This window comes from Pecten maximus, chromosome 9, assembly GCF_902652985.1.
Source record: "Pecten maximus chromosome 9, xPecMax1.1, whole genome shotgun sequence".
NCBI classification, from domain to species: Eukaryota; Metazoa; Mollusca; class Bivalvia; order Pectinida; family Pectinidae; genus Pecten; species Pecten maximus.
The window spans coordinates 32,965,282-32,989,831 of NC_047023.1; the positions used below are offsets into that span (position 1 = coordinate 32,965,282).

The 24,550-nt window shown below is 34.1% G+C and overlaps 2 protein-coding genes across 2 annotated transcripts in view; one reads left to right on the forward strand and one right to left on the reverse strand.

Annotated features, from left to right (window-relative positions):
* LOC117333968 (CWF19-like protein 2) overlaps nucleotides 1-9,075 on the reverse strand; it is a 33,005-nt gene extending 23,930 nt beyond the window's left edge. Inside the window, exons 1-11 of the mRNA XM_033893389.1 lie at nucleotides 8,927-9,075; nucleotides 7,096-7,206; nucleotides 6,502-6,627; nucleotides 5,971-6,063; nucleotides 5,138-5,257; nucleotides 4,444-4,647; nucleotides 2,855-3,689; nucleotides 2,301-2,473; nucleotides 1,737-1,949; nucleotides 1,344-1,418; nucleotides 974-1,039 (exon numbers count right to left, since the gene is read on the reverse strand). Of these exons, the coding sequence (XP_033749280.1) occupies nucleotides 974-1,039; nucleotides 1,344-1,418; nucleotides 1,737-1,949; nucleotides 2,301-2,473; nucleotides 2,855-3,689; nucleotides 4,444-4,647; nucleotides 5,138-5,257; nucleotides 5,971-6,063; nucleotides 6,502-6,627; nucleotides 7,096-7,206; nucleotides 8,927-9,016 (2,106 nt within the window). The 5' untranslated portion in view covers nucleotides 9,017-9,075. The remainder of the gene's footprint in view (nucleotides 1-973; nucleotides 1,040-1,343; nucleotides 1,419-1,736; nucleotides 1,950-2,300; nucleotides 2,474-2,854; nucleotides 3,690-4,443; nucleotides 4,648-5,137; nucleotides 5,258-5,970; nucleotides 6,064-6,501; nucleotides 6,628-7,095; nucleotides 7,207-8,926) is intronic.
* A 10,354-nt stretch (nucleotides 9,076-19,429) lies between these two features.
* LOC117334388 (peptidyl-prolyl cis-trans isomerase 5-like) lies at nucleotides 19,430-22,501 on the forward strand. Its single transcript, XM_033893981.1, has 5 exons — nucleotides 19,430-19,626; nucleotides 20,303-20,419; nucleotides 20,982-21,078; nucleotides 21,512-21,696; nucleotides 22,135-22,501. The coding sequence occupies exons 1-5, from the start codon at nucleotides 19,534-19,536 to the stop codon at nucleotides 22,267-22,269; spliced, it is 627 nt and encodes a 208-aa protein (XP_033749872.1). The 5' UTR covers nucleotides 19,430-19,533; the 3' UTR covers nucleotides 22,270-22,501.
* Nucleotides 22,502-24,550: the final 2,049 nt, after the last annotated feature.

A 24,550-nucleotide genomic window follows, 5' to 3' on the forward strand; every position in this document is an offset into this window, starting at 1 on the left:
CAAACATTACATCCTCACACACAACACATCCTCACAAACATTACATCCTCACACATTCGATTGTAAAATCTTTTCTCTGGAGATAGAATTCTGTGAGTGTTACATATCACATTAATCAGACTTTTTCTTGCTGTTAACATGGACTGATCAGAAAAGTAAAAACATTTTTTAACTAGAAATTTTGCAGGAAGTTTTGAGAGAATTAAAGGTTTTCTTGTAGTACAAACCAAATATAGATATGACCGACGACATTTTTGCATTTACCCAGCTTCAACTACACAACACCATATTTTAAACATTCTGCAGTACACATGTTTGCCATGACAGAAAGTTTACACCAGAAAAAAATTAGATTAATGTTGTTTGACAACTTTTCACCCCCATGTTGTAAACAATCTCATATTTAATCTGATTTGGTGACTATGGCACACTTAACACAGTTATCTATCATTCATTTTCTATTCAAGCAAATGTTGCAAATTTAATGAAAGGAAACTTTTACTTTATCTCCATTATTTTGATATACAATGTATCCTGTACATTTACAAAGTATACATTATTATTATTATACATATTTCTCTCGTACAACTACGACAGGAAATTCAAATCTATATCTTCGGATCACCAACACATGTAGTGTATATGATACATTGTGCTAATAAATAGATTTATAACATAGTAACACAAATGACGAAGGAAGACAACTTTTTGACTAGTGCCCTAACCGGGCCTCGAACTCACGATCTACGGCACCCAATCGCCTAGCCAGAAATACCTGCAGCTTATACCACTGCGCCACATAGGCGTTCTTATAAAAGAATGATTAAATGGTGCAGTGATGGTCGACCCGATACCCTAACATGATCATTGTGGAAGTCGTCTAATAGATGATATGAATACCTGGATCGACATGTATTTACATACATGGATACGAATTGTACATTATTATTATACATATATATATCATACTTACCCTTCCTGCCAGCCTAGCAAACATTGAGTTTTGATCTTCAGCTGTACCCATCTTCTCACGCATTACCTGTAGTCATTAATTTATATCGGCATCAAGATGGAAAAGGCTAATTACTTAAAACTATAACTAGAGCTGTTTGCCTGTTGATGTGAGTTTACCTTTAACATGTACATATGTAATTTGATATTCAAAACATTGAATTTACAGTTGTATCGTCCAATTTGTATATAAAATTTTCCTATTAAAATTAGATTTCAATTATCCTATTTAACAACTCATGATATAAGTGTTAATTCTGCAGGTCCTACAGGACTCCATGAACAGACAGTCAAGTTAAAATAACAGATACATATCTAATATTGTAACCTACCAGAGTATTCAAGTCAAATTTATCATCATCATCAAAGTAGCGCTGTCGGTCTCCAGTCTTGTCATGAGTTTCCACCTAAAACAAATATCACATATATATTGAGGACATGAAATACTGATAATAGATGAATCTGTATGTGTATATTGCACATATTGTACAATCTTAACCAAATCCATGTGATTTAAATTCAATTGAGTGACCTTACATTCAGAAAGTAAGAGTTCATATGGAGTAAAACTCCAAACAACTTTGAAGATACTTAGCATGTAAATACTAGTAATTCTGTCAATGCCTTAACACTCCAGCTTTATAAAAACATCAAACATTTTATCTCTTGACAGCATATTTGATATATCATATAAGATTTAGAAAACAAGTTAAATAATTACTAACCTTCTCTTTCTTCCTCCTACGTTTGCCGTGCTCCCTGGGGTGTTGGCTGTCAGGGAGTGGTCGGACCATTCCATCTCGCCCAGTTCGCGAGAGCACCACCTGATTATCCTCCTCACCCTCTTCCTCCTCCCCTGCTGGCTGTGGATTATTCTTGTGTTCCTCCCTCAGTTTCCTGGAGGCTTCCAACTGAGCTTTTATTTTTGCTGCCATTGCCTCGAAAATTATTACAATAATCAATGAAAGAACGCTACTGCTAGTCCTGGTGAATGAAAGAAATGAGATTTTTCTTCCCAGAGTACCATTTTCTATCATTCAGCTTATATAATTTGTGCAGAAATTATGATGTTATATAATATGTAAATATTAGATTAAATAGCAATAAAATAAAGAGAGCCAAAAGATAGATGGATGTACTACTCTCCTGATGTTTACAGCAATCATGGCAAAATATTTTTATTTAAATAATATTTCTGATTCCATTTTTACTAGTTGTCACGGCAGCAAATCACTAAGTATAGGCTCTATTTTCAGGTTACTGGTAGTTGTAACTTTTAAGAAAAATACCTCATTCCCCATCAGCTCTGCTTTTACTAGTTTAGCTCCAAGCTGGTTCATTTCCTGTTCCGAGAGAATCTTGACTTGTTGTTTGACGACCGTTTTCTTTGGTACCATCTCCTCTTTGTCAGATTTGTCATCAGATTCAGACGAAGTACTGCTCTCAGAAGAGGTGCTTGAGACTACAACATTAGAGATTAGACCAGAGTGAATGTGTGCTTTATAAACATAACGTACAGGGATGTACTTAAGTAACATATTGGAGAGGCCTTGACAGCTCAATTAATAGACCATCTGACCAATGGACCTCAGGTGAAGATCTCGAAGGTGGTCTATATTCAGGGAAGTTTGCATTTCTCAGGAAGCTGAGATTATAGATATTTCAGTTTAATATTGTTTATTGTCCTATCAACAACAAAGGTCACTCAAGGATGACATATTACGGATAAATGTAGAGTGCATTTGCATATATTTGCTCTTGAGGTTGTCTTTTTACTAGTGAAGTGTGATAGCGACCGTTTACTACTAGAAGAGCCCCATCAATATAAACCAAATATACATACATTTTGTACATGTATGGGAATCGAGATTATAAACATGTGCACAGTTGTACTGCATACACACAAACAAGGATGTATCATACCTGAAGGAAGACCGCTGCTGTCTTTTATTGGAAGGTTTGTCATCAGACAGTTTCGATGACTTGTCCTCAGGTTGCTTCGGTTTCATGAACTCTTTTTTCCTCCAAGATGATGTGTAATTATCTCCCCTTTCAGAGGTCCTACCTGATGAATTTGTTGACCTATTGTTGGGTTCTCCATCATTTTCTGATGGCCTCATAAACTTTGACCTAGGTTTAGTTATCACATCTTCATCACTGTCTACTGGTCTTTGGAATCTTTTTTTAGCATCATTTTTCTCTCTGAAGTCTCTTTCACGTGATCTTGACCTATCAGATCCTCTGTTTCTAGAGTTTGAACTTAGCATTTTCCTATCTTTATCCCTTGATCTTGACCTACGTCTGTCTTTTGACAAAGAATTTCTGTATTTTTCCCTTGACCTTGACCTCCTTGACCTATACTTTTCTCTTGATCTTGATCTTGATCTAGACTTTGAATATCTCCTTTTCGATCTATACCGGTCATTTGATCTTGATCTTGACCTTTTGCGAAAATTTGATGTCTGTTCATCATCACTGCTACCAGGTTTCCTGAAATTCTTTTTCCTAGATGTTGTTTTATCGTCATCACTGGGGTTATCATTGTTGTGTGGCTTTCTGAATCTCTTATTCCTAGACTCTGGTGAATGTGATCTCCTGTTCTTTTCACTCTCTCCTTTTCTCAGCTCTTTGTTTGCTTTTTCTGCATCAGCCAACATCGTTTTTAAAGCTTTCAATGACTGGAAACAGATAATGCAAATACATTATTAATTAAATGAAAACAAAAGTACAGTAACTAAAATGGAACATATTGTATAGCCAGTTATTTGTGTTCATTGAAAATGTCATTGCAAAAATATTCAATCATGAAATAATGTTACATTTGTATCTGCAATACATTCAGCTATTCTCATCATGCTGTAATACGACAGTGGATATACTGTACTCTTAATCAGCCACTAGGACAAAACAGTAAAAACATTTCGCTGTCAGTAATCAATTGCCCTAAATAGATTTTAGAATTAGTTTGGTTTAGGTCTCACAACGACAGTTGTAAATAAAGCTAGATAGAAATGTCAAACCTCAAATGAAACAAGAGATCTGAGATGGATCTAGATACCCACCATTCGTGGATTTTTATATGTTCTAGGTAAGTCTTAATCATCTTCTCTCACCATTGACAAACTTTATATTGTACTTTAGATCTGTTCTATAGAGCAGCCCCAATGTTGAACATGTGTAACTGAGAACAAACAAGAATCTTATCATTTGGGGAGAATCCAGTCCTTCCATTACTTCTTTCTAAAATAATCCAAATTGAACCAAAATATGGAGTTTGAGAAATATTCTCCCATTACTTCTAAACACGGATTGTCAGCAGACAAATGGATGGTGGACTACGAACAGCCCGCCTTCTGATGATGGTACTCTTAAAAGGAATGAAAAGCATTAAGTAAATCAATTAAATCGAAATCACTTATAGTTAAAACACACCCCATAAGTTTCTGCAGCAACTTCTTCCAATGTTTTGTTCTCATCTTTTGCCTTTTGGACACATCTATCGTAGGCCTTCTTCATCCAGGATAAACCTCCATCTCCCATTCCTGCTACAGGTTTCTCCTTTTTCTGTTCTTCTATAGGTAGCCCAGTGCCACCCTCCTTCCAATACGGATTTAGTTCTAAAGAATGTTGTCCAGGCTGCCACAAAAATAAAGAATTGTATTTCAGGATTAAGCACATTTGATCCCTGTGTTAATCAACTTTAGTCATTAAATTTCATAGCTTTCATCTCAGCATGCTTTTGGTAAAATATCATGACCCTGGAAGTTTTGGATATGCAGAAGAAGTTGTTTAAAAGGTTTTGACAGATTTGACCCGTGTGACCTTGAAAGTATGCCATGATTTGTCATTTGAACAAATTTGGAAGCCCACCACCTCAGCATGCTACTGGCCTAATACTGTTACCTTAGGCCATTTGGTTATTGAGAAGTTTAGATATTCACACACCTTTGACCCTGTGACCCTAAAAGTAGATCAGGGTCAGTCATTTGAACTTTCAACGAGATAAAAACAGAACCATCTCATTAAAATCAGCTGTTACATGGCAACATTTACTATGTACTATGCCTGAATGTAGTTAAAGTTAACGTAGCCATGTAGCAAAACTAGGCAATCCTTGAATATGTACCTGATCCAGAAGGTTTTGTTGTTTCTCTTTCTCTTCCTTATCCTGTTTTATACGCTCCCTGATTTCCTGTCGTGATGTCAAAGGAATCAACTCCATGGGGGCTTCCATCCAACTATCACGCTGTCAGATATACAGATATTTATGACAGAACATCTCAATGCTATTTTGAAAAACATGTTTTTTTAATTTTTTTCAATCGTAGTACGAAATCTTTTGAATTTGCACTGTTAAAACCAGCCTTCATTTCATATTAAAGAGATTTTATGTTTTATGTTTTTAGAAGACTTATAACTTTGCAAGCTTTGATGAGTTTCATTAAGTCTTATATACAATGAAAACAATTTTAAAAGTATTTTTTATCACAAAACTAAAAAAAAAACTTACATTTTGATAAGTTTTGAATTCAAAATGTGGAGGGAGGCAGCCATTTTACTGAGCCATTTTCAATTCATGATGTAGCGTAATTGTAAATTATGAACTATCAATCTTCGGTCAAATTCACTGGATAACAGGCTGATTAGGAATCATAGAGAATATTCTCTTGTGTACTCTTCCAGACTCATCTCAGGAAACTTAAATAGCAGACTAGTAATTCCCTAACCAGGGAAATACAGATAATCTAGCAATCCACTTAATTTGAGCATGAATATCCAAATTCTCAATGTTTACCTCATTTTGCACAGTTTTTCTACTTAAACACTGCAATATTTTCTAGTTACAAGGATGTGTCAATTAAAATTGTTTTGTAATGATTTGAACAAAACTTTTTATTCATTCAATCTTTATAAATAAAGCTGGTTTAATTGCACATGTAATAAGGTGTTCATTTTTACCTGGAGTTGTGGCCCTTTAACAGCTGCTGCCTGCTCTTGCACAGATTTCTTTCTTTCTTTTGATTTCTCAACCCATTTCTCTGCATCATCATCCTATTAAATATTTGAAAATTTCTTCTACATCAATCTATACTGCAAAATCATTGTTATATTGTAGCCATTTTCAGACATTCTGGCATTTGATTATAATAATAAGCTGAAACATCACACTGTGACAGGAAAGATCGAACCCTGAAATTTTTGGTAATTAACAAGATAGGCATATATTTATAATTACATATAATGACAAAGCATCATAATCAAAATCACTCTAAAGCTCGTATTTGAAGTGATTTCTGTTTTGACATGTGAAGATTTCAGTGTTTGTTCAATATAAAATATGTACATGTAAAATTTTTAAAAAGAATCTATATAAAATATATAACGAGTATGTGAAGTTTCATGATGATGAGTAATGTAACAAATGAAAGCCCCAGAGTGTCAACTAAAACACAAAAATATACTGGAACAGTACAGATGTACACTCCTTACAGAATCAGATGAAAGATCACTGTCAGAGTCACTTTGGTCTTTTTTCTTCTTTTTCCTTTCTTTTTTCATCTTCTTCTTTTTTTTCTTTTCTTTTTTATGTTTTTTGGACTTCACCTTTTCCATCTCCTGAAATATCAGATATATACACTGTGTACACCCACAGTTCAGAAAGATGTGAATTGATTTAATATCCAACAATATGATTGAAACAGAGCAGCAGAATTAACAGAAACTATACACCACTCATATTTCTCAAAAACTTGTGTACAATGTTATGTGATTAATATATGTTTAACCGGTTCTGATATCAATGGATACCAATCAACACCAGAATCTTCTATACAGTATTAGAAGATTTCATCTTACTACTATGTACATGTAAAGTATAATATATTTTGGGAGTTTTATTTACTATACAAATAAAACAGGTTTTATGGTGCTTATTTCAGTCCTTGGCTACCTAAACCATCTACATCATATTGTTTACTTATTATCAAATTGAAAAGTCTCTGCTGAATTGATTAAATTAATAGATGCAGACATATATATTAGTTAAAACATGTGAAAATTGTTATTCAACATTTTATAAGATACCTTTACTTCTTTATCAAGTCTATTTTGAATCGCTGGTAACATCCATGTGTCTTCTCCACGTAGTTTTGCTTGTTCTTTTCTCCATTCAGCTTTTTCATGGTCTTTCTTTGCCTTGAAATAACATAAATAAATTGTTGGAACTTTCTTTAATTAAGAAACATTGACATTTTTTATCAAGTTTAAGCTCTTAATTGGCACAGCAATTGTATCAAACTGAGAGCCATCTAAAGGTCTATGGCTATTTTTTTTCATAAATAAACAACATTCATTTTAACTGTTTTCACTTTCTGACGAATTTCCTTGTTTTAACACCTTCCGAAAAAAAGCTGTCGGGCGTCAATAGTTATTATATATTCTAATAGCAGGTACATGTATATGTATATAGATATACAACAACTATTTTAGAAGATTTAGATATATTATTATGTATTATTATTCTATTTCAAATGATGAACTTCAACGAGTTTAATATAATTGTCAAAAGAGGAAAACGGTTCTTCTTCTTATGTTAACTCCCTTCCGTCAATAATGACGATTTCGTGGAGTTGGGTGCACAGATTAAAAAGATAAAGAGTTTTTTTGTTTTTTTTTTAGTATGGTTAAAAGGATAAAAAAAAAGATTTTGTTGACCTAGTGTTTGTTTATGAGGGGTTCAAGGACTGAGTTTGTTATGTGTACTTTGAAGCCTTTTAGTGTGGTACACTGTACTGCTGCTACCGGGAGGAGGTTCCATTGTGTAATTGTGTGAGGAAAGAAGGAGAATTTATATGTGTCCTTGGTAGCAGATATGTGTTTGTAAGTGTAGGGGTGTGCTTGTCTGGTTCTAGAGTCTGTTGGGTGAAGGATGTTGCTGCATTCTATCGATACATGTTGCTGTATGATTTTGTAGAACAGAATGAGTCTTGTTTGTAGTCTTCTTGTTTGTAGTGATGGCCAATTTAAGTTGTATAGCATGTCTTGTACTGAGCTTGTGTTGTGGTATCTGTTTTGTACATATCGCGCTGCTCTGCGTTGTATCTTTTGTAACTGGTTTATTTGACTTGTGTTGTGAGGGACCCATATGGAGGAGCAGTATTCCAGTTTGGGTCTAACAATGGCCTTGAATGCATGTTCTTTGATGTGTTGTGAGTTTATTTCTAGGTTCCGTTTCAAAAATCCTAGTGATTTGTTTGCGTTTGATGTGATTTGTTTATATGCGTGTCCCATTTAAGGTTGTTCTGTAATGTTATGCCTAAGTACTTGCTTGAATCTACTTGTTGTAATGTGTGGTTGTGGAGTTTGTATGGGTATTTAATTTTTCGTGTGTTTGTTGGATGTGGATATGATATTGCATTTGTCGGGGTGAAAGGTCATCAGCCAATCGTGTTCCCATTTGCCTGCTGCATCTATATATGTCTTGTTGTAGTTTGGTTGCGTCATTGATGTTGTGTATTGTTTTGTAAATGATGCTTTCATCTGCAAAAAGTCTGAGGGTGCTGTGTTTAATGTAATCTGGTAAGTCATTTATGTAGATGAGGAAGAGAATGGGTCCCAAACAGGTTCCTTGGGGTACTCCTGATGTAACTGGTATTTTATCTGAGTGTTTCCCATCAAGTACTACTGTTTGAGTGCGGTGTGTTACAATCGATAAAAAATATGTAGAGAAGGCAACGTGATTATCATCACAGACTTTGGTATCTACATATAGGTATATAGTAAGATCGTCAGAAAATTCGGACTACATGAACATCCGAGACTGATCTGATGTAGTCTGATAGACGTACATGTACTATTAGTGGGGATATTATATCTCGTCTGGCAGGTAGATCATTCTGAGTTTAACAGTTTTTACCTGTTCTAATACGACAGCTCTCGCTTTCCTTTTTTCCTCTCTCTTCGCATCTTTTACTCGTATACTCTCAAAGGGAATAAACGAAGCCATGCCGCGATAGGCCTAGTTAAAAACCATAAACAAAATATACCGGAAATGCTTTAAACACAATAAATTCAGAGGCTAAGAATGTTCCGGGAATAATATCTAGAAAATGTATTTCTGGAGTTTGAAATGAAAAAAATGTTTTCAGAAAGGGAAAACTTTTCTCAAATGCATTTGAAAATGGAGAGGACAAAAAATCTGACAGTTCCGTCCATATTTGTTGTGTTGTATGCTTGCTCTACCATCGATCTCTACTTTCGGTTTTCATTTGCCCCCATTTCCGGTTTTGCACAACTTATGCGGACAAACCGGTTCGTCAGTTTTTAAATGTAAAATTTCAAATATACATCTTGACGGACCTGCAAATGTCAATACATGCCTTGAAAGTCTTTGCTAAGGCTCGTCTGAAAGCAATATAAAATCACCATGTCCATCTTTATTTCATAAACGAACAACACCAAGGTACCCCAAGGGAGTGTTCTAGGGCCAACTCTCTTCCTAATCTACGTCAACGACATGCCAGACATGCTAAACTGTACCATCAAACTATTTGCTGATGACACTAAGATGTACAAAAAGATAAACTCTGAAGATGACAGACAAGACTTGCAAAACAACATTAACCGTATGTGTGACTGGACACAAACATGGCTTATGCAGCTCAACACAGCAAAATGCAAGTACTTAGAGATTGGCCAGAATCAAGGAAACAATATATATACAATAAAACAAGATGACATCACAACACCAATACAAAAAGTTGACTCAGAAAAGGACTTGGGAGTGAATATCGACCACAATCTACAATTTTCCATTCATGCAAACGCAGTTAGCTCAAAGGCAAGCAAGATAACTGGCTTAATGTTCAGGACATTCTCATACATGAGACCATGTATGTTTCTGGCACTATACAAAACTTTAATCCGTCCGATTGTAGAATATGCAACACCAGTAACATCACCAGCCTTAATCAAAGACAAAATCATCTTAGAAAACATCCAAAGACGTGCAACAAAGAGAATACCAAGTCTGAAACATCTTTCTTATCATGATAGACTCAAGGAAATAGGATTACCAACACTCGAATATCGCAAAGAGCGGGCGGACATCATCCAAACATACAAAATCCTCAACAAATTGGATATTCTTGAAACTGGCACGCTATTTCATGAAACAGGTCGAACCACAACCAGGGGGCGCTCCAGAAAATTATACAAAAGACCATTCAGACTCAACAAAACTGGAAACTTCTACAGCAATCGAGTAATAAACATTTGGAACTCTCTACCTGAAGAAGTAATAAGTGCTCCATCCATAAATGCCTTCAAATCTAGAATCAACAAGCATTGGAACCATCACCCAGCTAAATTTCGGCCAACATTCTACAAACAAAACAAAAACAAAAACAAAATAACTACAACTCTCTAAGGAAAGTGTTTCTAACAGGAAAGAACTATATGAATCCCTGTGTTTCTCACTACCCAAAGTGTTACTTTGGTTCAATCAATCAAGTTAAGGATAACTATTCAATCAGTCGAATGAAGGAAAGGTTGTCTTTTTTATCTTTTAAACAAGAAATACTAATACATACATGTGTAAATAGATCAACTGAGACATTATTTTTAATATTGATCTACAACGTACATTTACATGTGTTTACTTGGAAAAAAACCCCAACCAAGTGACTAATTAATGAAATAACTGTACATGTACAAAGTGTAAATATTGAGCAACCGGAAGTCGAATAGTACGCGTCGGTGTACACCAATCCATTAGAGGGAAAACAACATAAACACATCTCCACAAGCTAGCTAGCTTACAACGATGTCAACTGAGCGAAATATGAGCGAAAAAACACCAGTCCAAGTGGTCTAACCGTTTGGACGGGTGTCAGACGTTCCACCCCAAAGCTATTACGCCCCAAGCTATTACGCCTCAATTTTCATTCATTACGCCCCCGTGTGAAAAAAAAATCCAATTGTTCCAAATTCTATGTATTCAACACTTTTTTCATGAAATTTGAAATTATCACAAATGTGTAGAATGAAATACCACAGAATACACCTTTTTTAAGTTAAGTGTGCGTTTTGTTGTCGTTTGGTGGTTGTTGAAATCAAAATACATGTTGATTCAGGGGAAGTGTTAAATTTATTATTGAAAAAAATGTGTCATCTATAGCAAACCGTTTTAACATTTAATATTTATCAAAATGTGCTTCAAATTTATTTCACTTATGTTTTATTTCACTTCTTTTAAAATCTTTTTCACTTTAGTGAAATAAAACATAATGCAAATGCTGCTGTTGAGTTGATAGGACACCCACTCGATCTCATGAATCAAATATGGACTAGTCCATCTATTAACCAAGTATGGGTGTTTAATTTCTGACCAATTCGAAACCTTTTCTCTACTCCATTTGTTGTTCGTAAAATCAATATTATTTCCCATATGATTTACTTTTACTTATGTTTTATTTCCATTATGATAAGGGATAAGAACGTGGCATAGTTAAGTTTACTCACACTGCTTCTTTGTTGACATAACATTGGATAGTGTTTGGTGGTTTTAACAACATATCTTCTTTGTCAAAATTAGTTATTTTATCTTATTTACTTCTAAAAATTAATAATGAATGCGATTCTGAAACATGATTTCTAATTAATTCAATATTTTTTTTATGTTAGGAAAAAAAATCTTTTCACAGTTATTGGTATTAAGCGAAAGGTTTATACTGAAGATATAAATCAGAATGGAAATGAATCATAATGGAAATAAAACACAATGAAAATATAAAACATCATGAAAATAGAGCATAATTGAAATAAAACACAATGAAAATATAAAACATCATGAAAATAGAGCATAATTGAAATAAAACATAATGGAAATAGAACATAATGGAAATAGAACATAATGGAAATAGAACATAATGGAAATAGAACATAATGGAAAGAAAACATAATGGAAATAGAACATAATGGAAAGAAAACATAATGGAAATAGAGCATAATTGAAATAAAACATAATGGAAATAAAACATAACGGAAATAAAACATAAGGGAAATAAAACATAACGGAAATAAAATATAATGGAAATAATTTTTCATTTTACCTTCGAGGAAATTAAACATAATGGAAATAGAACATAATGGAAAGAAAACATAATGGAAATAAAACATAATTGAAATAAAACATAAGGGAAATAAAACATAATTGAAATAAAACATAATGGAAATAGAACATAATGGAAAGAAAACATAATGGAAATAAAACATAATTGAAATAAAACATAAGGGAAATAAAACATAACGGAAATAAAATATAATGGAAATAATTTTTCATTTTACCTTCGAGGAAATTAAACATAATGGAAATAAAACATAACGGAAATTAAAATCTGTTTCACTTTAAGGGGAAACATCATGAAGTAAAAATCTTTTACCTATCACTAATTAACAACGTTTCTAACATAGATTGGAGAGACTTTCTGTCTGAGTAATATTTTTATTCATGTTAATTTTTTTGTTTTAAGATGATGTCAAGTACATATATATAAAGGGGATACTTTCATGATGACAAAAAAGTATCTTCTAGTTACGGTTGTGGATGTATGAAACCCGTAATACTAGAACTTTACCCGCATCATCATCGGCAGCAGAGACATATATTATGTCTCTGTCGGCAGATACCCGCATCATCGCGATTTGGAACTTCCGATGTTAATATCAGCTTAATTACACCAATATTATCGGTAACTCATCACTTCAGATTACATTTATATTGAACCAACTATCGATAAATGTACTGTAATATGTTCAGTAGAAGTTTATATAATTATACATAGAACCTAAATAATCATATCTACATGTACACATGTTAGTTAATTTGCCAGTAATTAGATGGACCTCGGTTCTCTAAACAACCCCCTCCACAGTCTGCTTCAGCGGCGGTGCCTCCAGCTCCCGCCCCTGTTCAAATTCCAAACCTAGCTTTCCAGATGATGACTACACATATTAACATTCTGAGTGACAAAATTTGTAAAATGGACTCATTTATAGGGGAAAAATTACCCAAACTTGATCTTTTGGAGTCTATAAATGGCAAATTTGTGAATTTGGAAAGGAAAATTGAAACCATTATGTCGCAAGTTGACTCGTTAAAAGAAACTGTCAAAAAACATGATTGTATACTGGAAAAGGAGGAAAGCCACCATTATGACATCGAAAATAGAGTCACTGCCCTTGAACATAGAAACAGGGAACTAATGGAAGAGAACGACCATTTGAAGGAAGATTTCCTTAAATTAAAAACGCACTCGATGAAGTATAATTTGATTTTTAATGGGATCGTGTGCAATGAACCTGAAGACACCGAGCAGGTCTTAAAAACTTTTATAAATCAGGAACTGGGGATAGATGACGCGGGGACCATTCCACTTCAAAATGTCCATAGGTTGAGGAGGAGAAACGACGGTAAACCCCCGGGGATAATCGCGAGGTTTTCCAAGTACTCAGATCGCGAGCGCGTGCTGAGGGCCGTACCCGAGAAACTCCGCGATAAACGACATTTCACGGTGTTTCAACAATTTCCTCCTGAGATCGTCGAGAGAAGATCTGCGTTGACTCCACAGCTAAGGGAAGCTAAACGTAGGGGTGAAAAAGCAAAACTGATCTACGATACGCTATATATAAACAATGTCCCCCACTACGCGCCTCGACCATACCACGACCCTCGACCGCCAGTAAATCGTGAATAGGACAGTCACTCAGGCACTGTTCTTAAGGAACCAATTAATGATAAACAATTAAGTTTATGCTTCTTAAATGTGTGTGGTTTAAAATCTAAATTACTTAATCCAGATTTTCACAACTTAATTTCTGAATATGATTTAATATTATGTGTTGAATCCAAAACTGATGTATTTGATGATATTAACTTACCAGATGGTTATATGTTCCATGCTAAACACAGACAGAAATGTAAGAAAAAGTCCGGTGGTATTGTTATAATATATAAATCCAGCTTGTCAAATATTTTACAATTTTATCAATCTGATTCTGAATTTGTTCAATGGTGTGAAATAACTCAACAGATAGCAAATGCTAGCTCAAATATTTTAATCGGTTGTATGTATATTCCACCGGAAAATACTGTTTATTCATCAGAAACTGCCTTTACAGAAATAGAAGAAGAGCTTCTTAATTATGGGAATGGTAAAAACAATGTGATGTTGTTTGGAGATTTTAATGGTAGAACTTCTACAATACCTGATTATATATTACCTGATGAAGGATTATTTGATATTTTAAATGTAATGGAGAGAAACGATGATGTAGATAATTTGTACTCTGCACACGAATTGATTGAGCAAAATATTTCCTTACAAAGATATAGTGAAGACAAGGCCAGACCAAATAGATATGGTAATCTCTTAATTGAACTCTGTAAAAGATCGTCTCTTTATATTGCCAATGGTCGAATAGGTAAAGATAAACACGTAGGCCGAGTGACATGTAAGGACATAAGTGTAGTTGATTATCTCCTATTAAGTAGTCCGGCCTTCAGACTAGTCTCTGAATTTGAAATATGTGACTTTAATCCTTTATTTTCAGATGTACATAACCAAATCCATTGTATTCTGAATATGTCGTGCTTAGCCAATGCGATAGTAAATGATACTGATATGTATTACACAGTTAAAAATGTTAAATTTGATATATCTAAAAAAGACGAATTTGTAGAAGCCTTAAATTTGAATGAAAATGTAAATTTGCGTGCAGTTCAAAATTCTATAGACCAGTTGGTTATCAATGATGAGGTTGATATTGACCAAATCAATGATGTGGTCACCGGTATTTGTCAAGTTCTGACAGGGGCGGCCAATAAAGTATTTCTGTCTCAGACGATAAGACATAAACAAAAAACAAACAGGAGTAAACCCTGGTTTGATAAAGAATGTGGATTGACACGAACTACTTTTAACAAAAGTAGGAATAAATATAAGACTAACAAGTCAGCCATTAATAAAACTGATATGAATAAAAAAGGTAGCGAGTACAGAAAACAGCTTCGAATAAGCTATAGGAAATTCCAAGAAAAGTGTTGTAAGAAACTTCGTTCTTTGTCAAAAAACAACTCGAAAGAATTTTGGAAAACTATTAACAAATTCTCATCAGTGAAGAATAAGACGGTTGATATACCATTAGATTCACTGTACCAGTATTTCAAGGCTCTGAATGATGATGATGATGATGATGATGATGATGATGATTTAAACGATGATGATGATGATGATGATGATGATGATGATGATGATGATGATGATTATGATGATGATGATTTAAATAATGATGATGATGATGATGATGATGATGATGATGATGATTTATTAAATAGCGTAATTACAGAAGATGAAGTTAGAAAAACAATTAAACAACTGAAAAATGGTAAAGCGCCAGGAATAGATAATATATTAAATGAATACTTGAAACACTCATCCCCAGAGTTGATTTCTATATATTGTAAACTTTTTAATATTGTCATGGATACGGGAATTATCCCAGAAAACTGGACTATTGGTATAATCAAACCAATTTACAAAAAAAAGGGGAATCCAAAAGATCCCGATAACTATAGAGCAATTACCCTTATAAGTTCTTTAGGGAAACTATTTACATCTATTATAAATAATCGGTTAAATAATTTTGTTAAGCATAATCATGTACTCTCAATTAGCCAAGCTGGATTCCGGAAAAATCATTCAACAATTGACAATATTTTTATTTTACATATGTTGATTACATTATACCTGAATAGTGGTAAGAAACTCTACTGTGCTTTTATTGATCTCAGAAAAGCGTTTGACACAATTTGGCGAGCTGGGCTATGGACGAAATTGCAAAAATGTCATATTAAAGGTAAATGCCTTAAAGTTATAAAAAATATGTATCAAAATATCAAGTCTTGTGTTAAATACAATGGAAAAATATCAGAATATTTCCCTTGTTTAATTGGGGTACGACAAGGGGAAAATCTTTCCCCCATATTATTTTCTATGTTTATAAATGATTTAGAAATGTTTTTTAAATCTATGAAAAGTGATCCGTTACACAAAATCGCAGATGAAATTTCAAATGAATTACATCTTTTTGTTGAAATTTTTGTACTCCTATACGCTGATGATACCATAATCTTTGCAGAAACTCCAGAAGGGCTACAAAAAGCACTGGATATTTTCCAGAGATATTGTGAAATTTGGAAACTGAAAGCAAATGTTGACAAAACAAAAGTCATGATTTTCAGTAAACGCAAATGTAACCAAAACCTTGAATTTCGTCTGAAGGATGCAACACTTGAAATTGTAGATAGTTTTTCATATCTTGGTGTAGTTGTTAATTATAATGGAAATTTTGCAAAAGCAAGGGATAAATTACTTGAACAAGCACAAAAGTCATTGTATGCATTGTATAAAAAAATTCGTAATCATGCTATTCCTATTGATATACAACTCCATATTTTTGACACTGTAATTGAACCAATCTTGTTATACGGATCCGAAGTATGGGGATTTGAAAACTTGCGTGCATTGGAACAAATCCATCTCAAATTTTGCAAAAGAGTGCTAAAAGTGAGATCAAGTACTCCATCATTTATGGTATATGGTGAACTGGGTCGTTTCCCACTAGAACTGAATATTAAACTTAGAATGGCTCGTTTTTGGAACAGTCTTCTTTGTAATGAAAATAAACTTAGTAGTATTCTACTTAAATTAGCAATTAAACTGCATGACGCCGGAACTCTTTCTTTTAAATGGATCAACAAAGTTAAAAACATATATGATGAATCTGGTTTTTCATTTATTTTTGAAAATAGATATAGCATGAATAAATTGTTCTTTAAAAATCAACTGAAACAGAGACTCCAAGATCAATTTATCCAAAAGTGGTTCTCAGAAATAGATAACTCTTCAAGAGGCGATTTTTACTCAATATGTAAATCTCAATTTGGTCTTGAAAAATATTTGACAGCATTGTCAGAAAATAATAGACTATATATAACTAAAATACGTACATGCAATTTTAAATTCCCTATTGAAACGGGTAGATGGCAAAGAATCCCGAAAGAAGAAAGAATATGTAACCTATGTTTAGAAAGTATTGGAGATGAATATCACTATCTGTTTTCTTGTAAAAATGAGCTAGTTAAAAATTTGCAAAATAAATATATTCCAAATTATTTTCGTACAAATCCAAATGAGATGAAAATGAAAGGCCTATTGTCAGTATGTAACAAACGAGCTCTAAACGGATTGTCCATTTTTCTTAAAAAAATATCTCTTTTATTATGAAGCTTTAACAAACCGTATGTGTATAAATGATTGTATTATTTTGCTGTAATATATGTAACTATCGTAAAGTGTTGACTTGGACTATGAAAGATTTATACAACATGTATATTATATGTGTCCTCTCTATCATATTAATAAGTTGTTACTGGTAATTAAGGAAACATATACATCATGTGTATTGCAATATAAGTTTCTGCAGCATTTCACTGCTATTTGTAACTATAAAAGCGTAATAATTTATATATTATATCTGTCCATCCTGTCATGTCAAAGAATTTCGTTATACATGTACCTCATGTGTATTGCAATATAAGTTTCTGCAGCATTTCACTGCTATTTGTAACTATAAAAGTGTAATAATTTATATATTATATCTGTCCATCCTGTCATGTCAAAGAATGTCGTTATAAATGTACCTCATGTAACACATTGTCATGTGTCTGAGTGTAAATAAATAAATCTGAAATCTGAAATCTGATGTTATCTATACCATGTTTATGTAATACTGGTTGTATCCAATTATCTTCGTGTAGTTCTAATTAATGTGGTGTTTACATGTAGACTTCAGGTCACGAACCCCATAACCATATTAAGTTAGGGGAAATCTATCTGTCCGGCCGATGCACATCATGATCATTATAAAAGAGTAGCCTTCGATTCATACTAATGCCATTCCTTCCCGTGCTTTGCACACGGACACGTCAGTCCTTCGACCGTGTTTTGCACGGACAGGTCGCTCTTAGCCGTCTGCGAACGGACACAACATATACCTACCTGCATCAATAAACAGAGGAACCACCAATCTACGCATTCGTCATTATTCAACTCTACTCTATACTACACAAAATACACCAAGAATTATTATATTTTATACGCTTACTCAGAATGCCATATAAAGTTGAAGAACATTGATGATTCATGCCGTTTCCCCCCTGCGCCATATTGGATGTGGTAACTACAGTTACCCGCATCAGGTTATCCCCTGTGATGTGTCTATAATAAGAGCGTTCTTGAAGATTGAAATGCCTCCCTTTATGTCATAACTGTTTATTTAATTGACAGCCGCCATTTGCTTGTCAAAGTCAAAAGACAATCGATGTTTATACGTTTATATAGAGAAGAATCTGGCCAAACAAACGCTCGCACTACCTGCTATAGACACTTGTGAGCATAACGACATGGTTATTTTGCGTAATATGTCTGATCCACGTGAGCTTTAATTGTTCTCCTGAAACTTGCATTTTACGCATGTTTTGTCGAAATTAACAGGTAGCTTAACAAATTAAATGTCAAAATCAAGACCCATGGATAGCCATGATACATATAAACAATGATTTATTCAAGTTACTCCCGTTTAAGTGCACCATAATAGCGATTTCATTCTGGAAAATTATCACTCGATTTGCTATTTACATTAACTTTGAAAGACGCTCTTTGATACAGACAGACTTCACACATAAATGTGAAATGGGGCGTTATGGCAACTTTTTGGGCGAATCAGTTTTGGGGCGATATGTATGGAACGCCAAATTAACCTATATTCAATTAATTGAACCTATCTTCAATTATTTGAAGATAGGTTCAATTAATTGAAGACAGGTTCAATTTAATTGAAGATAGGTCCAATTATTTGTACCTATATTTAATTATTTAAAGATAGGTACAATTGAATTGAATTAGAGATAGATTCAATTCAATTAGAGGTAGGTTCAATTCAATAAGAGATAGATTCAATTATCAATTGAAGATAGGTTCAATTAATCGTATTTAAACCTATCTTTAATAGAATTGTACCTATCTTTAATAGAATTGTACCTACATTTTGTATCTTTAACTGAATTGTACCTACATGTAGGCCTAAGTATCTCTAAATGAATTGATCCTATCTCTAATTGAATTAAACCTATCTTTAATTATTTAATTATTCTGTTAATTGTGCGTTCCATAGCGGATATGACAACTTTTGGGGCATTAGGCTCAGGCTAAATATTATAAGTTCTCGTGTTTAAGTTCGGTTGGTTAAAATAGACAGCCGCGTATTGACCAATCAAATTCGTACATGTCACTTACCCCATTGTTTGCCACCACACTTCCGGTATTGGAAGTGGCCGGCTAAGACGACAAACTGACGCCCCGGGAAGTTGTAGCCGCTTTGCGTCGCAGGAAATTTGTAGTTATGGCAGGGGTAGGAATAGGATGTTTAGTCCTGCTCATTTTACCAGCTTTAATGTCAGCTGGCAAGGCGAAGGGACCTAAAGTAACAGATGTTGTAAGTAAATTTTCCTGTGAGCCTGTGCATGCCTGTTTTTAATCTGCACTGTGCTCAGCTGTTGATTTCTATATTGTCATTACATTTTTTGTTAAAAATTTTGACGATCATGTTCGAGTTTCTTTATGTTCAAATTCATGTCAGATAGTGACACTTGTTTAAGTAAAGAAAACGTCCATACTTCTGAAAATAAGTAGTTGTGAACTGAAAGTAGAGCATTTGATTGTGTGTTATAGGAATAAAAGCCCCCTTTTAAACGTGACCCACTTTGGGTGTCAGATAAAAGGCCCACAGGGAGAATTCGGCAGGGACTGATGAAGTACTTCGAATTAAGCGGGGTATTCGAGTTTTCCGAGTTCGAGTTAACGAAGTTCCACTATATAATTGATAGTACATTTTTGATGTAAAATAGTACAGCACATTGGTACTAATATAATTATAATATAACCTTGTCTGTTTATATTCACAACACTTGACTAGACTAGTATATGTAGTACATTGATGATCATTAACTGTAAATAGGGTATCTAAATGTATATTATTATGATGTGCTGATGTGTTTACGTGTGTATTGTATCTTAACAATTTCATATTTATTTGATGTACAATGTAGCTTTGAAACATAAAATTCAGTAATAACTTTTGTTTTCAGTATCAATGTTTTTGTTCTTAATAGGTTTTCTTTGACATAGAAATTGGGGGCAAACCTGCTGGAAGAATTGAAATTGGATTGTTTGGTAAAACTGTACCAAAAACTGCTGAAAATTTCAAACAGTTGGCAATGAGTACAAAGGTAATGATATGTTTTCTTCAAAGGCCACTATACTCGTGATCACTGGAGATAAAATGTTACAAAAATCTGTCTGACCCATCATCTTCAAGGTCACTTGAGAGTTGTGACAGCTATTAAAAAAATTCATCCCTTGATACATGAAAGATGATTTCATTATATTCTGAACAAAAAAAGTAAGTGGAATTTTGATGAAAAAATGTTGACTCCTGAAACAGTGGTTTAAGAATACTTGACACAAAGTGTAATTAAGGTAACCTAGAATTCCTGATCATTTTTAGCTTCTTAAGTGGATGGGAAGAAGAGAGGTTACCAAGTGAACTTTATGTAATCGGCCTTTTTTCTGAAGTTTAAAACAAAAAATTATTTAATTAATATTGCTGAAAAAATCTGCATTTCTTACAAGTAAATAATTTTTATATATACATGAATGATATAAAATAGATTCACAATAAAATGTTCGTAAATTTTATGGTCAGTTGGTTACTTGTGCATGATAAACCTGGTCGATCAACCAGTTGATCATTTTAGGGGATCAATTGAATGCATTTCTTTTATTGTACAGGGGGAAGAATTCACATACAAAGGCAGCAAATTTCATCGAGTTATTAAAGACTTCATGATTCAGGGAGGTGATTTCACGAGGGGAGATGGAACAGGAGGTAGGTTAAATACAAACTACATCTCTTTTGAATCATTTTCTGTTATTAAACAAAAAGTTTGAACTTATTTTCACATTAAGATAATATAAAGAGTATCTACCAAACTTGGGTGACCTGACCAACTTTGAAAAATGGCAATGTTGCCTATGGTAATTGTAAAATAATTGTTAATTTTGCAGATTTGTTCCATTTTCTAAACTATGCTATTAAGAATTAAATCAATTCAGTAGATGCTCCTACATAGAGTAATTATGATTGATAGAAAATAAGAATTGTTCGCTGTATATTTTCATACAACCACATGTTACATACATTACTACTTTACACTATTACCATGCAGCTTCCAAACGTTTGAGCTTCTCATCTTTCTTTTAAATTAGAAGTGAATTTGATCATTTTATTGCATTTTGAATGGTTGCTTTGAAAATTTCAGGAAAGAGCATTTATGGAGAAAAATTCGCAGACGAGAACTTTAAGCTGAAGCATTATGGCTCAGGATGGTTGTCAATGGCTAATGCTGGCAAGGACACAAATGGATCCCAATTTTTCATAACCACTAAAAAGACTCCCTGGCTGGATGGTAGACATGTTGTGTTTGGAAAAATTATTTCAGGAATGGTAAGATATGACAATATATACTCATTTATGATGCTGTCTGCCAAGATTGATAGACAATGATTGAATGTATTTAATGAGATGTACATATTGGAAATCTTTAATTATCTCCCGTGCTATTTTTATTTTTGAGAAATTTACAGTGGTAGTCTGATTATGAGAATTTTCTTGGTGTTGGCTCAGACTGTTCTAATTCAGCAGGTTAATTTCCTGTAGAAATCAAACAAATTGAACAACATTATATATTTTTTTTTACAATATGACCGAATGTTACCATAACATTTTTAGATTTAGATTTTAGATTGATCAAAGATTACATCAAAGTTACACCTGTGCTCTTCAGATCCTGTTGTTTGAATTCAAAGTTTGATCTTCAACTGTGTTTCTTTCATAACATTTAAAAATATATTATTTAGCATATTTAATACTGACATATTGCAGAGTGTTGTGAGGAAAATTGAAAGCACCAAAACTGGAGCCAATGATAAGCCAGAAAAGGATGTTGTCATTGCCGACAGTGGACTTGTCAAAGCTGATCAAAGTTTTGCTGTAGAAAAAACAGACGCTGAAGAATAAGAATTCCAAGTTTTCTTTATTTATCTAAATCCAAATACCTTTTCTTTTGTCTTAAATTTGCTAGGGATATGACATTTAATGTTTGGACTAATTGTGTTGTTTCGAATGCTGAGTTAACATCTTTAATTACCGAAATAGAACTACCAATTCCCTCAAATTTTTCTACACTGTGTCAATGTAATTTTTTTGTAATTATTTACATAATTTGTAATGTAAATAAAAATTATTTGTATACGGTGGAACTATTATTTGTGAAGTAACCTCTTGGCCTAATACAAGATACAAGAATTTTTATTTTGTGTCAGTAGAGCTATTTCTACGACGGATGAAATTAAAATGAACAATACAAGATAATGTACACAGAAATGCAACAACAGGCATGCAAATATATATCCCAGTTGGAACAAATCAATTAACATACATGTATATGTTCTTATAACGGGGAGTGCAAAAAAAAGGTTGATATATGTAATATAGATGTACACTGGAAAGGCTTCCTTGCCGAGAGAAGTAGTGTGTTAAGATTTATACTGTAACATTATACTATCGGTAAAAGAATAAGAATTTCCTGAATAAGGGCCTGCACGAATTGAGCAATGTTATATGGGACGTTGACGTGCTTCCTAACCCTCCTGTCTAGCTCGTCCCACAAATGTTTGATTGGGGACATGCCTGGACTGTATGGTGGCCAATCAAGAACTTAAGATTACCATCAATAACCAGAAGAGGTGTTTTAACATCTTAGAGATATCCCTGCCCATACCATAACGGAACCTCCCCCGAATCTGTCGTTTTCCATTATGCAAGCATCAGCATATTGCTCACCATGACATCGATAGACACGTTTTCGCCCATCTGACCTGTAAAGCATAAAGTGAGACTTGTCGGTGAACAACATACATCTCCAATGGGCCAAACAAAACCGATTAGTACATGTGCAAGCAGCCACTGCATTCAACATTGGTGTCACCTCTTCATAAGTGATGAACCAACAAAGGAACGTCCTGCATCCGATTTCTAACCGTTCTTGTACATACTGGCTGACCATAAGTGCCGACAACTTGAGGTGCCATCTCCGTCGCCATCTGAAATTGGTTACAGAGGTGAGAGAGAAGTATGCCCCTATCTTGAGGTCTGGGACGGTCAACCAATCTTCCTGTGACTCTTAGACGCCCAGCTAAACGGGATATTGTTGTCTCATGTACACCATATTGCTTGGCTACATGACGAGTACCCAGATGCATGCTTTCTTGAAAAATCTGCCCAAAGCATGCAGTGTTACGTGGGGTCAGGGTTGACTGAAGAACATTTTCACAGTGCACAGAGTTCAGTGTGATTGAATTTAGACCAGTGCCTAAAAGTTGTATTAGAAAAACTTTTCTTTTCTTTTTTTCCGCTAATACAGTGAAATATGAATATGATAAACAAAATAACAAACTTGTGGTTTGTTGCATATGAAAGTGAATGGATACAAGCATAAAGATAGATATATGGGCCAGAGGACCAAATGATTGGGGAGGTCTCCTACCTACACCGATTCTGGCCTTAAAAGGGAAAGGTAAAAAGAGACATTCAGTTATTAGCTCACCTGGTCCAATTGGGCAACAGAGATCTAATGTTGTATTAACGGAGGGGCAGGTCCCAATAGGGGAATAGAGGTAAATGCTTAAATCCCTACTAGTCCTGAATGCCTGAATGGATTTTGAAGAAATGCGGTCTGGAGTATTACTTTGCAAAGGAGATCTAACATTGTATAAATGGTGGGTGTGGCTCCCATTGGACAAGAGGGTACAGGTCCCGTTAGGGGAAATAGAGGTAAATGCTTTAAATTCCTACTAGCCCAAAATACTTGAATGAATTTTGATGAAATTCGGTCTGGAGCATTACTTTCCAAAGGAGATCTTACTTTGTATAGACGGTGGGTGTGGCTCCCTTGTGGCCAGAAGGGTGGGGCCCAATAGTGGAAATAAACGTAAAACTTTTAAATCCCTACAAGTCCTGAAATCCTGAATAGTTTTTGGTGAACTTTGGTCTGAATCATTATTGGGCAAAGGAGATTTAACGTTATATAAATGGAGGGTGTGGCTCCCCTGGGGCCAGATGGGCGGGCCCAATTGGGGAAATAGATGTAAATCTTTTAAATCCCTACTGAATGTTTTTTGATGAAATTTGGTTGGAGCATTATTGGGCAAATGAGATCTAATGATGTATAAACAAAGGATGTGGCACTCTGGGGCGGGAGAAAGGGGCCCAATAGGGGAAAATAGGAGAAGGGAGAAAA